The 17,507-nt window shown below is 43.8% G+C and overlaps 1 protein-coding gene across 1 annotated transcript in view; it reads left to right on the top strand.

The window, feature by feature from the left end:
- The window catches only part of LOC311242602 (solute carrier family 4 member 11-like), a 121,683-nt gene that overhangs the window by 84,679 nt on the left and 19,497 nt on the right, over positions 1 to 17,507 (top strand). Inside the window, exons 12-16 of the mRNA XM_084331584.1 lie at positions 3,233 to 3,365; positions 6,014 to 6,087; positions 7,775 to 8,033; positions 16,159 to 16,265; positions 16,586 to 16,751. Coding sequence (XP_084187710.1) covers positions 3,233 to 3,365; positions 6,014 to 6,087; positions 7,775 to 8,033; positions 16,159 to 16,265; positions 16,586 to 16,751 — 739 coding nt within the window. The remainder of the gene's footprint in view (positions 1 to 3,232; positions 3,366 to 6,013; positions 6,088 to 7,774; positions 8,034 to 16,158; positions 16,266 to 16,585; positions 16,752 to 17,507) is intronic.

Raw genomic sequence — 17,507 nt, 5'->3', positions numbered from 1 at the left:
CAGGCGTCTGCCTGACCTCAGCAGCTGGAACAGGCTGTTATTGGGGTGGTGGGGGTCTTTCATTATCCTGCAGGCTCTGGATTTGCACCTCTTGTTGTATAGAGCCTGCAGGGGAGGTAGCGCAATACCCGTGGTACGCTCGGCTGAGCGCACCACTCTCTGTAGGGCCTTCTTGTCCTGTGCCGTGCTGTTCCCATACCAGGCAGTGATGTTTCCGGTCAAGATGCTCTCTACAGCTCCTGAGTAGAAGGACTGGAGTATCTTCCCCGATACTCTGAACTTCCTTAACTGTCTCAGGTGGTAGAGGCGCTGCTTCGCTTTCTTTACTACTGTGTCTATGTGTGTTGACCATGTCAGATCCTCTGAGATGTGGACCCCCAGGTACTTGAAGCTGCTCACCCTGTCCACGGTAGCCCCGTTAATCATCAGTGGTGTGTGTGTCTCCTGCTGTCCTCTCCTATAATCCACGATCAGCTCCTTGGTTTTACCAATGTTCAGGAGCAGGCTGTTGTCCTGGCACCAACGTTCCAGTACCTCAACCTCCTCTCGGTAGGCCTTCTCGTCGATGTCCGAGATCAGCCCCACCACCACTGTGTCGTCTGCGAACTTCACTATGGAGTTGGAGCTGAACTTGGCCACACAATCGTGTGTGTAGAGTGAGTACAGCAGGGGGCTTAGAACACAGCCCTGGGGGGACCCGATGCTCAGGGTGATGGTGTTGGAGGTCTGACCCCCCACCCTGACCGCCTGGGGTCTTTCACTCAGAAAGTCCAGTACCCAGGCGCTCAGGGCGGAGCTCAGACCTAGCTCGATCAGCTTGTCCACCAGTCTGGTGGGGACTATGGTGTTGAACGCTGAGCTGTAGTCAATGAACAACAGTCTCACATAGCCCCCCTTCTGACGGTCAAGGTGGGAGAGAGTGCTGTGCAGTACCTGGGAGACCGCGTCGTCAGTGGACCTGTTTGTCCTGTATGCAAATTGCATAGGGTCCATATCACTGGGGAGAGAGGCACAAATGTGGTCCTTGACCAGCCTCTCGAAACATTTCATGACCACAGAGGTGAGTGCCACCGGTCTGTAGTCATTTGGACATGTTGGGGAGGGTTTCTTCGGTACCGGGATGATGGTAGACATCTTGAAGCAGGCAGGGACTACTGACTCCGCCAGGGATTGATTAAATATGGCGGTGAACACCGGGGCAAGCTGGTTTGCACAGGACTTAAGTATGCGTCCTGTTATACCATCTGGGCCCGCAGCCTTCCTGGTGTTCACCTGCATAAATGCTCTTCTCACACTGTGTTCCGAGAACGAGAGAGCGCCCCCGCCCCCCCGCGGTTGCCCCCCCCCCTCCACAACAGCCGGTGTGCCAGTGACGTCACTAGCCAGAGGGCTAGCGGCGACACTGTCTACACCGATAGGTAGGCCGATAATATCGGACATCCGTACTTTATAGTATTGCTATCTGTCCATTCTCATTGTCAATTGAGTCCATAAACCGTCCCTTCAAAATGGCTTAAAGAAAAAAAAATCATCAATACGTTCTCATTTTATAGCGCCGTGAATATAAGCGTTATACAGCATTTGGTCTAGTATATTTCCTGGAAGGCTAGATAAAGGGCTAATAGCTACTAACGTTATATCCAATGGCATTTCCGTTATACAGATGCTACAGTTAAAACTCAAACTGCATATGATCGGCACAATCCTCAAGCATGTATGCATGAAAGGGGGGGGGGGGGGGGGGGGGATGTCGTTTCTTATTATTGATTACCAATAACCGTGTTCGTCTAAGTAGCCACGCCTGGATCGCTATCAAAACAATGCCCGATTGGGTTGTACTTTACGTGAAAAAGATCTTACCATGAGCCGGTTGGATCCCCCCGAGCATTTCCCCGTTATCGATCGCCATCTGGTAGATCGATATGTCCATTGGCTGATGATAAATCCCCTTATTGCATAGTGAAATCCGCGCTCCAAAAGGTATTCCGTGGCACAGACGATAGCTATCGCTTCAGATGAGTAGAAAACTACATTAGATATCCCAAAAAAAAAAGACAACTTCTGCCACAGGGAACACTCTATTATCGCAATAGCGCCCCTAAGAGGATCTGGCCGGTATTGCACTTTCTCGAATTCAAAGAGTAGGGTACATCTGCAGTGCAGCTCGGCGACCTTGAATAGGTTATTAAAATGGGATAAAAGCCAAAACAACTTGCCACGGATATATCCGTGCTTCTGTCCACAACGGGTGGAATCGAAACACGTATATCCGTTGTTAGTCCCCATTGTGTTAATGGTGCATTACACAGCCCCCCAGCGTCTGATCACATCCACTCTAGAAACGTAACGTGTACAGCTCTGAAATACAAGCCTCAGCAACCTCAAGGTTAAGATAAACAGCCATTACGCAGCTGTCTCAACCATGTGGGACTGCTCACATCATCCTCATCCTACGTTTCTACAGCACCACTTGCCCTGTGGCCTGTCCTCATCCCGTCCAACCGTCTGTTGTGTCTGTCTCCCTCAGTCCGTCCAGAACTTTGCCTTGAGATTGTAAGAATGAACGCAAAATCCAACCAAACTCTGCAATATTCCTGTGATGGCTTGCAAATTTCACCAATCCCTGCAATATTTCCACATAAAATTATCATGCTGCTCACAGTCTTCTGGTTCTGGTTCTCACGGCCAGTGAGAGTTAATGTTACAGTGCAGCATTGTAGCGACAATCTTCATTTGAAAGTCAGTTTCCCACATTAAAACAGCTCAATTACATTGCAATTGTCTAGAAAAGCTGCAAGAAAGTCAAGCATTTTGGGTAAAAAAAATCTCCTAACATTAAGTTATTTAATGTTCAGTGTTCAATATTCAAAAAAGCAGCCTGAATAGGATATTCCTGTAGGCTGTTGTTGCCTAAACTGAGTTTGGACATACAAACCATACAGGCTTCAGGTTGCAGATGTGATTTTTCAAGCAAAGGTCTTAATGATAACTTCATGTCTTGTGGACAGAATCTCTTCATGTAGCTAAACATGAGGAAGGACTCCTGCCACCCATGCAGACATCTGCCATATATCATCCGGGGCAACATTTGATTAAATGTTATTGCTTTCTGTCTTTCTTCTGCTCAGGTGTCCCGAGGCTAGATTTGTTGTTATGGGGTGTGGGTAATGCAGTCATTTTTACTGTGTATATGTACTATATCCTTAGATGTGTGTGTGTGTGTGTTTTCCAGTGATCAGGGGGATCTGTGATGACTATGATCTAGACTTCACTGCGTTCTACGCCTGCATTGGCCTGTGGAACAGTTTGTTCCTCATCCTTGCAGGCTTATTCAATCTCAGTCTATTGATGAAAGTCTTCAAACGGTGAGTAGACAAGATAATTCACTCTGGAAACACCTAGCACAACAGAGTACACTGTATACCAGTGGTTCTCAATATGAGGTCCAGGGTCCCCTGAAGGATTCTTGAGGGAGTTCCAGGGGATCCCCTATCTCTATTGACAAGTTTTGTGTGCATTACATACTGTATACAAAGCTTTATAACGAGCCGTCGCGGATTCTTAGGGTTAAGTCAAAACTTGTTCTCACTAATTACTGCAAGTTTACATTGTGTTTTTCGGAGGGAACTTGTCACTCCCCCTTCCTGTCTGACTACCATGGGATTCTAGGTGAAATCCGCGTTCACGGAATCGTGGACGGAATCGCGGAATTAACCAATAAAAATGGAATCGACTGCAAAACGTGGAATATTGCAGAATTTGGCCTAATCTGGACTGAAATTTCGTTTTTGGGTGGAACGTTTGGTGCACACACGACCGGGGAGGCGGGGACTCTACAGCGTGTTACACACAACACAGCCGCGGTGCTCAAGCGTCTGGCTGCTTCAGTGTTAACATCGTCAAGAAGCTAAACAATTCCACAATAAGCCCTCAATTCAGAGCAGAACAGTATCCTAATGACTTTTATGCCTCCGGTGATAAGGTGTTTTGCTAATTCTGCCAACGTTCCGTGGACTGGACCCGCAAAAACACTTGCGACACTATTGTGATTAAATAGCTATAACGTTAGGACATGAATACATGATAGCTTCTAGCTAAATCTAGTGCACCCATCCATTTGTTTAATGCAAACGATTGTCATTATACACTGCCCTTTATAAACTAAATACACTTAAATAGCTATGTAACGTTATAGGACTATAGATGGAAATGATAGCTTCTAGAAGTTCTAGCTAAATCTGGTGCACCCATCCATTTGTTTAATGCAAACGATTGTCATTATACACTGCCCTTTATAATCTAAATAAACTTAAATAGCTATGAAACGTTACAGTACATAGGACTATAGATGGAAATGATAGCTTCTTGCTAAATCTAGTGCACTCATCCATTTGTTTAATGCAAACGATTGTCATTATACACTGCCCTTTATAATCTAAATAAACTTAAATAGCTATGAAACGTTACAGTACATAGGACTATAGATGGAAATGATAGCTTCTTGCTAAATCTAGTGCACCCATCCATTTGTTTAATGCAAACGATTGCCATTATACACTGTCCTTTATAAACGAAATAAACTAAACTAAAGGTGCCTAAATTATGCATTACTATATTTCATCACAATATAATAGATATAGCTAGGTTACTGACATTGTCATTGTGATAATGTCAGTAGTAGCTAGCTGTATCTATTGTTTACACTTGAAATATGTATTTTTATTTTGTCACAATATTAATTGAAAAATATTGTGTAAAATTGAACTGTATTTCTGAGTTGCAGCACTTAAAAACATTAAATGGACTGTTATATCTTATTCAATTGTGGACATTTATTCATTCCCACTTATTAGACACTATTTCTGATGGTAAAATGAGCATAAAAAGCAAAATACAGAATTCTGAAATATTAAAACGGAAAAAATTGAATTTGGGAAAAAATTAAATGGAATTTGGAAAATAATAAAACGGATTTCATATGGCTCTATCAGAGCCTTCTCCCACTGTGCCCCCCGCCTCTGGAATTCCCTACCACAAGACATCCGTGCAATAGATAACCTCCCCACCTTTGTTTCCCGTCTCAAAACACATCTGTTCATTCTGGCATATTCACTTTCATTTTTAAGTTTATTATAACTGCTCCCCTATGTAACTCTGTAATACTGTGTTTTTACTGTGTGAAATTGTATTTGTTTTTAACCCTGTACGGCGACCTTGGGTGCTCAGAAAGGCGCCTTTAAATAAAATGCATTATTATTATTAACAGAAAGGAGACGTTTGGAGAGAAAAGGGTAATTTTATCCTGTATTTCATCAGCGGTTTGTGTTTTCATCCCACCAGCCTTTGTCGAGACTATTTGAGCTTTCTGTTGATACCTTCGAAAACACAATGCAAACCTGCAATAATTAGTTAGCACAAGTTTTGACTTAACCCTCAGAATCCGCTGTGGTTCGTTGTAAAGCTTTGTATATATATGTAATGCATACAAAGCTGTTCAATAGAGCTAGGGGACCAATTAGAGAATGTATACAAATGACTATTCTGATCATAGGTTGCACTCACAGTTTAGACATAGTTGTGTAATTCTAGACATAATAATATCTAACCACTAAAATATTCTCCGATTGAGGTCCCTGGGACCAACGGAGGTCTGCAGCCTAATGTTTCCATTTGGATACCACCACTGCTGTAGACTGTATTGAATCCAATACATATCACATCTATTGGAGTGTTACTTTGATATGTAAGACATTTAAAACTACACATAGTAAGAGAGAAATAATGTTGCTTTCAACTCTCTGAACCATGTGTGCCATGCACTGAAGTGAACTTATATATAAATAAAAATACTAATCTGTTTTGATTACCGGTACCTTTTTGCGCCATGACCATCAATCTGTTGAATGCATGCTGTTTTCATCTTGAATCAACTGTTATGTCTTTGCCTGAATCAAAACCACTGTTGTTATACAAATGAATGATCACACCATGGCGTGTGTCCTGTACCCTGCAGCTCGACAGAGGAAATCTTCGCCCTCTTTATCTCCATAGCCTTTGTTGTGGATTCCCTGAAGGGCATTGCCAAGAGTGAGTCTGGCTGGGGTCAGATTACATTTTACATGTTGTGAATGTTTATGGCCTCTGGCAGACATGCCTATCATTTGTCATGGTTAATGTACCCCAACAAAATAATATCCATATCCATCATAGAGTATTTAGAGGGTATTTAGAGGGAGTATTTAGAGGGAACACAAGCATGCAATAACACCCCCCCACCCAAACTGATTGGTGCGGAAATTGACAATGTTGTAATGTAAACATAGTGTGTAGTCGTTCACATCCATTCTGTTTACTTCTCTTTCACAAGAGTTACCCACAAGACAAGGAAGTGCAGGCTGAGTACATAGTGGATTTCTTTCAGAAAAGCTGACATAAGCTCAAACGTATTGTACTATTTACAGTTAATCCATAATTGTTATTGTAACTATAATGAAAAATGGATATGGTAGAATCACTAAAACCTTTTTCATGCTTCCTGCGGTCTACCAAGGAAACTATAAAAGGAAGGGCGTGTGTAGCGTGTGAACGCATATTGGTGCCAAATGTGGAAACTTTCAGTTCAGCCGACATTGAGGCAAATGGGATCGCCATCTCCTCATTTATGACCTCATAAACATTTAATGTCGTTTACGTCGTTTAAAGTAATTTAAACAGGTTATTATCTCGGATGTCAGAATCATCTGCAATTGGTTGCATTGTTAACTAGCTACCGTTTGATATATTGGTTGATGTATATTTCCTCAGATAGCTTGTATATTTATAATTTTAATGTAGGCTTCAATAAAACTGGCACCAAAGTCTAGCACCAATCAGAACATAGAACACTGGTATTCTGACGTGATGACCCTTCCTTCTTTTATAGTTTCCTTGCAGTCTACATGACTGGTGACAGAACGTGCACTTCTCTGAGCCGCTGTCCGCACCGTAAAGACTGTACAGACTGCAACACGCATGAAACACGTCACCACATGTAGTGTGAAATAGTTCACCAAATAGTATTAGTATGAAATAGTGTTTTGAATTGAATGAGTCCCAAAACAAGAATGAATCTTTTTTTGCTGAAAAGCTTGATCAATCCTTGCTTCATATCACAGCTGGGTTACATTAACATAGACTTAAAGGAACACGCCAACATTTGGGGAAATTAGCTTATCGTCTTCTCCAGAGAGAGACAAGAGGATAGATACCAGTTTCCTCTCTGCGCATTCAGTAGAAGGCTATCTGGCTGCATGTTAGCCTAGCTTAGCACAATGAATGGAAGCGGACATGACCGGTTAGCCTTCGGGAGAGGTGTTAGTTAGACAATGCCTTGGCTAACCGGTCATGTGTGCTTCCATTCATTGTGCTAAGCTAGGCTAATATGCAGCCAGATAGCTTTCTACTGAACACACACAGAGGAAACTGGTATCTATCTTCAAAATGTTCCTTTAAATTAACTTTAGATCTCACATACCCTGAAGTTGTTTTTTGCGTTTGACAAATAAGTGGCCCGGATTTTATGTTCATTTTATGTTATGTATAAAAGGCTTCTGAGTAAGTAAAATGAAATTACATGACATACTGTCCCTGGGAGTCTTGTGTTAATTTCCCCTGGCTGTGATATGAAGCAAAGCGTAGTGGTACATACCGGTATTATAAATCCCTGCTCTACCAGCTCCCTATCATCATCCCCCTTTTCTTTCATTTATTTTTCTTCTTTTTCCCCCACTCCTAGTTTTTGAACATTTCTACTACCCACCCAGCCTGGCCACCACCAACAGCACGCTGGTGCTTCAGCAGATTAAGGAGCTACTGGAGCAGGCCGCGAACCAGACCAGGCCGGGACCTGGGAATGGAACTGGGCTGGAGGGACACGTGTCAGTGTTCCTGCCTGAGTCTCTGGTGCTGTGTACCAGGGAGAGGCCCATCCTCTGTCTTCTGCTCATGTTAGGGACTTTGTGGCTGGGCTATGCCCTCTATCTCATCAAGAGGAGGTAGGTTCACATACCTTTTGCCCCTCTACCTAAGCAAGAGGACATACTTTCACAGTTTTGGATGACAGAGCCTTCTCCAGGGCAGCTCCCAGGCTCTGGAACTCTCTCACCCAAGCAATTAGAGACTCAGAGGGCTTTCTCACTAGCCATCCGGGGTCGAATCCGAGCACAATCTAAAATTATTGTGATGAGAACGCTCCGTTCCGTCACCGGGGACGCTGATTCGCTCCATGCCGGGACCACTTGAAAAGGTGGTTTTGAGTGCGAATCACAGTCCCCGACGACGGACCGATCAGAGATGTGCAAACAAACTGTACCAAAACATGGAATAGGCTTGCTGTAACAAGTGGTTCTGTTGGTGCTAACCTGCTCGCCCAGAATAGAGTTGTATTCATACTTAATTTTTTTACATTATTTAGGTCAGTTTGGGATTGTAGCCTGTAAAACCTGCTCCAACGAGGGAAGCTGTGTTGCAATTCAGCCAAGCGCTTATGTCTCTCTCTCCCTATCTCTCTCTCTCTCTCTCTCTCTCTCTCTCTCTCTCTCTCTCTCTCTCTCTCTCTCTCTCTCTCTCTCTCTCTCTCTCTCTCTCTCTCTCTCTCTCTCTCTCTCTCTCTCTCTCTCTCTCTCTCTCTCTCTCTCTCGTCCACAGCAGCCTGCACCCAGTTAAGGTGGTATTGAGAGAGCACATTATATCTTATCATAAGATATAATGTGCCCTCTCAATACCACCTTAAGGCTCTCTTCACTTCTCACACGCTTCTCCGTCTGTGTGTGCGTGTTGGGCGATGGTGTGTCTGAGGGAGAGACGATAGAGAAGGGCTGCCGGTAAAGCACAATGCTTTATCCGAGAGCAAGAAGGGTTGAAACGCCAGCTATAGCAAACCAACTAGGTGCATACGCCACCTGCTGTATTGGAGTGTTGCTCTCCTCAATTGTGTTTGGGAACGAAACAAGATTGTGGTGTGAAAGCAGGCCAGAGAGGGGAGTGGGAGGGGGGGCTATGGCTATCGCTCTCGAGGATGGAGTGAGGACGGAGCGGACCAACTGTTCCTTATGAGAAAACGCCCTCAGACCCATCTCTTCTCCACTGCCTTCTCCTAGCCCCCCTCCCCCCAATCCATCCTTGTGTGTTTGTCTTACGCTTGTCTGTTGTTGTTTGTCTCACTACCACTGTCCTTTAGTGTAAAGCGACTGAGTTCTAGTAAAGCACTATAAAAAAAAAGATTTATTATTATTATTTTCATTATCAAGAGGAGGTAGGCTGGAAGTGGACCATGCTGGAAATAAGTGTTGTCACTTTTGCATGTCATCCCTTGGATTTGTTGTGTCTTTGGATCCATAAATAAACTCAATCAATCAATAGGCTCACATACCCTTTGTCCCTTTACCTCATTAACACATTGAGTGCCAACGACGAGAAATCTCGCTGTTGGCCGCCATGCGTTGAGTGCCAACGGCGAGAAATCTCGTTATTTAATCGTTATTGCTTTTATTAGCGATATCCATTCATTTTTCATCAATCCAGCCTCACGTTATCATTGGGACTGGCTCTGACCTCGAAAAGGGCAAATACCGCCCCCTATCGTCTCCCGGATGGTATTGCACCCATTGGATTGGACTCAATGGAAATGCATGGGGGGGGGGAAACCCGGATTCCACATTTGACTTCTCAGGCAATGTAACCCAAGACTACTGCATTCATTGAGGACCCTCAGAGCAGCGTGGAATATGTGTTTTGAGTACATAACGTTGGATCAATAAACGCGATCGATATTTGGAATGGCGATCAGGAATTGGAATAATCTTTTTGCAGAACATCTGATGTGAGGTAAGGAATCTATTTTACCAGTCTTGGGGTAATCAGATGTTTTTTTTACATTTCACAACGTGTCCCCTATGTGTGTATGTGTGTATATGACGTTAGCGCTGACCAGGTCAGCCCGCTTCTCTAGCGTGCATAAGTACACATATACTAGGCTTGGGCGGTATCCTTATTTTCAAACCGGCAAACCTTTATGTTATAATACCCCGGTGCACGGTATTTGACGTATGACTTTCATTTTCATCAGCGGGGGGGGGGTTACGTGTTACCAAGTAAACAAATCATCGTCAGCTCTCAGAATGGTAGTCCCGCGCACCGGTAGAAGCCCGCACCGTTTTAGCGTTAGCATCTAGCCTATAGCCATGGCAGACTATTTGATTCCTTAAGGGCTAGAAATTGCCTGGGTTTTGGTCATATGCTCCCGAAATGCTCCCGTTGTTTGGCTACTTCTATGTGCAGTGAAAACTACTCGAATGCTTTATAACCTAGTCATTGATTTAGTTCAGGGTAATCTAAGATTAGCCGCAGAGCTAACGCTACTTAACGTGAGCTAACGCTAGTTATTCAAGCTCAGTAGCTCACAGAGAGAGATAAACAGCTGACAGCGGATAGTACAGGACGGTACAAATACAATAAAAAGGCGGGTGGGGGCTGTTGTGTAAACCTTGTACTCTTTAGTTCACATATAATAGACGGATTGCTCAACAACAACACTGCTCTCGTCACAACGCTTTACGGTATTTTCACAGCACTGTCGCAACATTACCGTAAAACGTGAACACCGTTGTGACCCACTCGCTCCACTAGAGCGGTCTCGCCCTCTGCTGGCGCGTGTGTGCACTACACTCAAAACTCCGTTTCACTGTTATAGAAACTGAAGCGCATCTGTGATTTTGACGGTGACGGACGGTATTGAAAATCAATACCGTAGGTATTTCTAAATACCCTGGTATACCTTAATACCGTCATACCGCCCAAGCCTAACATATACTATCGATAATCTAGCGTTTATTTGAAAACGATTCATAAATCAGCCGGAAAATGACAACGTGTTGTGTGTATTACACTAAAGGGCGATTCCTGCGGAATCTTTATTTTTTTTTCTAGAAATGTCCAAAAACGTCAGTTTTTCAAAACGGTATAAAACGAAAATGCACCGATGAAAAAACAATCTGTTTCATACATGTTGACTGCAAGCAAGTCATTAATAAGCGACGGGCGTATTAGACACATAGCCATAATATAGAAATTGCTTCGCGAAAATCATGAAATATCAAAAAATCAGTCCCAAAAGACACTTGTATGATAATTCTGTCCTATTTGGTTAATATTTGTGTAATGATATAGGTTAGAAACTTTAATCTGTCACCTGAAGTCAATGTCCTTTACCTTCTGCTGCAATGTTTTCAAACTAGATAATTACATTGTTGTAGACTAAAACTACTCAGAAATAGTACTTTCTGAATTTATTACACGCACTGTACATTAGGGCTGTCAATTGTCCCTAAGAATACTATGAATAGGCTGAAATTAGGCAAATTCTAATGAAATTATTATATTAACTATCAAATGAACATATTATTACTATGTTGAAGCAGGTGTAAAATGCTTAAGTTCATTTGTCTGTTGTATTTGGCAGAGTTTTCCCAAATCATGAAAAGGGGACAAGAACCAGTGATGCGTCGTTCTTTAGTTCAAGTTTTTTTTTAACGTGCGGTTATATCTATAACCATAGTTATATGAGTATAGTGACGCTCTGCGCCTACTGGAATATATCCCTATATGCACTATGCACTGAATAAATCTCCACATGCACCTTTACACACCTATTCGCCTGGCCACACCCCCATCCGCTCCTCTACATAAGCAGGGGTGTGGCCATACTAACAGCTCCTTCCCAAGTCTTTCACCACCAAGGCGAAGACCACGGGGTCCTCAGTGAGGCCGGCGCAGAGCGTCACTATACTCATATAACTATGGTTATAGATATAACCGTACGTTATAGTATCGTATAGCTCCGCTCTGCGCCTACTGGAATACAGGAGCTGAGCAGAGCGGAGGCTCGACAAATGTACCCGCTGAGGCCCCCCACAACCATCAGAACCGGGGAGGACCCGAGCCCCCGGACCCCCCTAGTGAAGGACAGGAGGGAACGGATCCGACTGTGCGAAGAGGGGTTTAGCAACTCAAACGCACAGGGTGAGCAGACCGTGGGACTTACCTTCCCACAGAAGAACCCACGACTACACAAACGCGCAACCCACATGCCACTAGGGAACGAACGGGAAGAAAAAAAAAAAAAAACATACAACCCCTAATATCACGGGGTCAAGGGCAAAAACCCAAGCCCATGGCAAGGCCGTAGCACCGGAGCGCGAAGGAGGACCCAGCCCCAGGAAGGGACTGGACCCCCCGGAAAAGGGGGCCTGGTGAGGCCAAAGAGACAAAACTCCATCCTAGTTGCCCCATAAAAACGCTGTTTCAATGATGAGCAACCAAGGCGCGCAAGCCCATGCGTGGTTCCTATCAGAAGCACCCAGGGCCAGCACTATGTACATGTCGAGACCCAAAACATATCAATGGTAATTCTAACAAGAACCCAGATAACGTTCCCTCCAAGCCGCCTGGGAGAGTGGCAGGAAGCTGGCCAAGACACAGATATGGGTCCCATATGACGCGCCCGAGGGAAAACACCCCTGTCAACCCTGCCCTATAAAAGAGAGGAGACAGGGAACCTCCAGAGAGAGACTTCCCACGTGAGTAATAATTGAAAAGATATATGTAACATTGAGCTATGTAACAATTGGACTAAGACTCTCTGAGGAGGAGGCTCTGAAACTCTGAGGAGGCTCCCTCACTGAGAGGGAGGTTCTGAAACTCACAGAGGAGGCTCTGAAACTCCCTGAGGAGGAGGCTCTGAAACTCCCTGAGGGATTATCAGTTCACCCCCTCATGACCCCTCACCCCTGATACGATGCAATGACAAAGCAGCTACATGAAGCGCATGTATACCTGTCAAGGTAACAGCTTCACATAGGCTCATGTGCGAAACTGCCACCTGAATTTTTACACCTTTTCCTAAAGGAAGAAAAAACACAGACCAAGAGAGGGCCAAGGGCCCTGGTACAAAAGCTTACACATGTAACTTCTGTAGGCCAACACCTAATCAAGTTGTGGATCTTAACGACACACACAACCCTCCATCACAACAAAAAAGGGCAAAAGTACACTCTCACTACCATAAGAGGAACGCTGTTTTTCATAACGAGAGAAGACACAAGTCCTCGATTAAGTACTGGTCACAGGCCTTGCTAAGTCCACATGACAGCGACCAAACAATTTTCAGAAATAAATTGCCTCTCTAAGCAAGAGCACAACCCCAGCAGAAGCTGAGGGGTTACACCGTATCCCCAAAAACATAGTGAAACAATATATTGTAAACAAAATCATGTTTGAGGGGAGGGGGGCCCAGGGGAAAACCGGGGAAAAACCACCCCTCACCACCTTACCCCTGATACGACTTGTTTGAACAGGTACAGCCCTGTTTATATGTGAAAAAAACGTGCCACCTGTTTATTGTCATCACAAGCTGAGAGAGGGACTCATCCAGGGGAGGAAATTAGGCCACTTTACTCGCCAAATGCGAGTATTTTTTAGGTTTGGCGAGTGATTCATGAAGACCACTCGCCAGTCTGGCGACTAGTAAACAAAACAAAAAAAAACATTCTGCAATCACGGTCACTGGCAAACGGTGCGCGTCTTCTGAGTGCTCGCTTTAGTTGACAGTGTCACGAGAGCACTGCACAAGACCCGCGGACATATAGAATGTTTAATAAAAGTTCCCGCAGTACTGGCCAACCCGCAGACATATATAATGTTTAATAAAAGTTCCCGCAGTACTGGCCAACCCGCGGCGGACATATATAATGTTGAATAAAAGTCCTGCGGTACTAGCCATCAGTCAAGGGAGCACTCGCAAACAGATAACGTTAAACACAGCAGAAGATGGAAAACAGACAGACTGACCAACGGGGAACTGCATCCAACCCTTGTACAACCCTCGAGTCTAAGGCAAGGACACATTTAAATCACAGAGGTGTATGTTAGTCTATTGGAACAGTATACAGTAGTTAGCTTCTAGTTAGCGTTTTAGCTATATAGCTGCTTGCTAGCTAACGTTAGCCCTGTGTGTGTGCTCAAAGCAGCCAGCCCCATGTTAGCTAGGTGTATCTGTTATGACTATAATGTTTCCAAAAACGCACCGGACTACGACGTAAGGTTATATGTTTTATTTCATGCTCAACCAGTGCACAACAACACACCAACCCAACTGACGATACCACAACACTGATGGTATTTCACAGCCCTGTCGTCCAGCCCACTGTGCCGTCTTAAAGGCACAGTGAACACCGTTGTGATGCCTACCCACCCAGATGCATACACAACATTGATGCGGCTTGACAACCGAGGTTCAAAGTTAACTTGATTGATTGATTGAAAACTTTATTAACAGATTGCAGAATGGGTACAATACAGTACGGCTCAATACACACAATTGTTAAGGGGATGCAGACCAGAGAAAGACTTTCCTCTTGTTTACATCAGGGTCCCCATTTTCAATTCATCATAACATATGACATACACGACATACAGATAGACAGTACTGCTACATCTATACATTTCACATCTATGTATCTATACACTTCACAACATACTTCGGTTTTTTTCTTTCACTGCCCAACCCAGTCCAACCCAGCATCTTTCACTGCCCAGTTCAGCCCAACCCAGTCTAGAATAGATCCCTCTTTCATGTTAATATGTTTTATGCTAATATTGTGAATAGTAGAGACACTGTTATTAATGTTTTAGGCTAATAAATATTTTAAAGAGTAGATACACGGTGTGATTATTACTATGATTGAAAATCTATTTAGACGAAGACATACAAAGAAGTAATTATCACAATTAGTGATATTTTTTTGGCTGGTAAAAAATCTGTTTGGCTGGTAAAAAAAATCAGCTACTCGCCAGTTGGCTGGTAAGCCAAAAAGTTAGTTTCCTCCCCTGGACTCATCCCTCGATCACATGCCACTATGCATAGCATTGTAGGGTAACCCAGCCAGTTGTGGGCTCAGCCACGTTGTCTAACGTTATGAACACACACAACCTCTCATCATACAACAAAAACCCAGTTCATTTTACTCACGTAAAAAACAATGCTGTTTTCTAGGTAGAGAGAGAAGCACAAGCTTTGGCCAGCGGTACCCAAGCTATACCAGCGACCAAGACAATTCACACACAGCACATGTCGTATCTCAAAATGTAGTGAAGCAACATACATTTTGGAAAAAACATCGTTATTAACAAAACATTCGGGAGGGGAAGGAAAAGCGGGGCCGCACGGTGACAGAGGGGATCCGTTTGTCCAGAGATCCGGGGAATTGAACCGCAGATTCGGACACGGTCCCAGGTAAACAAAGCTCCCGATGAGGAGCTTATGTATCGTGGGCGTCAAACCAGAACCCTCTCCACGCCGCTAAGAAGCAGCGAAAAAGGCTACCAGCCTGGAGCCGGCTTTCGTAAGTTGTGCAGCCGTTCCCCCCACAACAACACACCTGGCGCCTGTGTCGCAAAACCATCACCCGCCCTAGAGAGGCCGCTAGCCCTCACACGGCCGAGCGCCTCCCAAGCAAAGCGTCCAACTGCAAAGCCGGAGGTAATGCCTGTCCAACTGCAGAGCCGAAGGCAAATGCCGGCGGGGATTCGCTCAGCGACGCGAGCCCCTAATACGAAAACGCCGGTGGAGATCAGAATGATCATCATCTTCTAGACACTCCGGTGGCGAAGACATTATTTCTGTATTTCCTAAAAATGGTGAGAGAAAACAAAGATATAATGTCAACGCAGCTCCTTCTCTTCAACATAGCTCCTTTCCAACTATTTTGGCACTAAACTCAAGTGGTGTATACAGACACTTGACAGTGGTGAAAATAAGGAAGGAGCTGTTAGTATGGCCACCCCTGCTTATGTAGAGGAGCGGATGGGGGTGTGGCCAGGCGAATAGGTGTGTAAAGGTGCATGTGGAGATTTATTCAGTGCATAGACTGATATAGGGATATATTCCAGTAGGCGCAGAGCGGAGCTATACGATACTATAATTATTATTTCATTTTACATTCGAATGGGAGTTTGGTATTCGATTTCATATATTCTTTGTATATGTTATTCATTCTGACAGCCCTACTGTACATAACATTTTGCTGAGCCCAATACTGACATACATGTATTTCTTTCCCACAGCCCTTATCTAAATGATAAAGTGAGGGAGGTGGTGTCTGACTGTGCCCTCCCCATCTCTGTTCTCGTATTCTCCTTCATTGGGTCCTACTTTTTCCTTGATGTACAGCGTGAGTTCAAATGATCAGTCTCTTAAGTTCCCTCAGTTAAGGGAATGCCTATGCTTATTTGTATTATTATTATTAGTAGTAGTAGTAGTATAGTAGTATGTATTTGTATTAATATTATTAGTAGTAGTAGTATAGTAGTATTTATTTGTATTATTATTAGTATAGTAGGCCTAGTATTTATTATTATTATAAAGAAAATAGTTTGACAAAACGGCAGTAACAAAACAAACAAACAGTGACACAACCTAACTTGCTCATGCTTATGTAATACTTGGGAATTGAATTAATAACCCTGGCACTGAATCCTCTGCTCCCATCAGTTCCTGCGTTCAATGTCCATGATGGGCCGATCTTCAACTTTGCTCCGTTTGACAAGCTGTCAGGCATGGCGACCCTGAGTGCTGTTGGCCTGGGCTTCCTCCTTGCTTTGCTCATATTTATCGACCAGAACATCGTCATCTCACTCACACATGTCCCAGAACACAAGTAAGGCCCTATTTGCTTTCTTGACTAGTACACTTAAACGGTACTGTGCTAGGCTTGATGCTATAATGTATTGTGTGCACAATTACCTTCAGATGATCATTCTCATTCATATGTAAATCTGTACTCTCTTATCTGTTCTCCAGGGTTTGGGTCATTTATGTAAATAGAAATTCAATTTATTTGCAGATGGATTTCAATTCTCGGTTAGCAGATTGAATCAAATCAAAGTGTATAGCACATTGCACACCTAGGTGCAACACAACACAAAATAACAAGATAATAAGATTGTTGGTATTGAAATATACAAGATTTAAAGTAATACATATTGTAAAAAATAAAATTACTATAGAAGAGTAAAAGACTTTATATTAAAGTTATAGTTCTGATTTTTTATTTCTGAACCCTAGTCCTATTTTGGCACTCACCAATGGTGTTGTTAAATTATTTCTCAGCACGATCAATGCTGTTCCTCATACTAGCTCTGGATAGTGAACCACAGACCAATGCAAAGTCAATGGGGTCATGCTCCTGTCTGTACAATCTGACTGAGACTCACTGAAGTTTACTCCACAGTGCACACAAAGTAAGTTGCAGCGAGCCTCAGTCAGCTTTAAAGATTAAATAGTCATGTTCACCTTGCTGCACACTCTGCCCCGCCCCCAATCTGTGATGTTAGGTCTCATTCACATCAAATCAGACAATGTGGGGGGGGGGGGGGGGGGGATTCTCACAGCATGATGTCACACAAATGGCCCA

This window comes from Notolepis coatsorum (assembly GCF_963971535.1).
Source record: "Notolepis coatsorum genome assembly, chromosome: 16".
NCBI lineage: Eukaryota > Metazoa > Chordata > Actinopteri > Aulopiformes > Paralepididae > Notolepis > Notolepis coatsorum.
The sequence above is the reverse complement of the archived record's forward strand: the minus strand, read 5'-3'. Positions and strand labels throughout refer to the sequence as shown.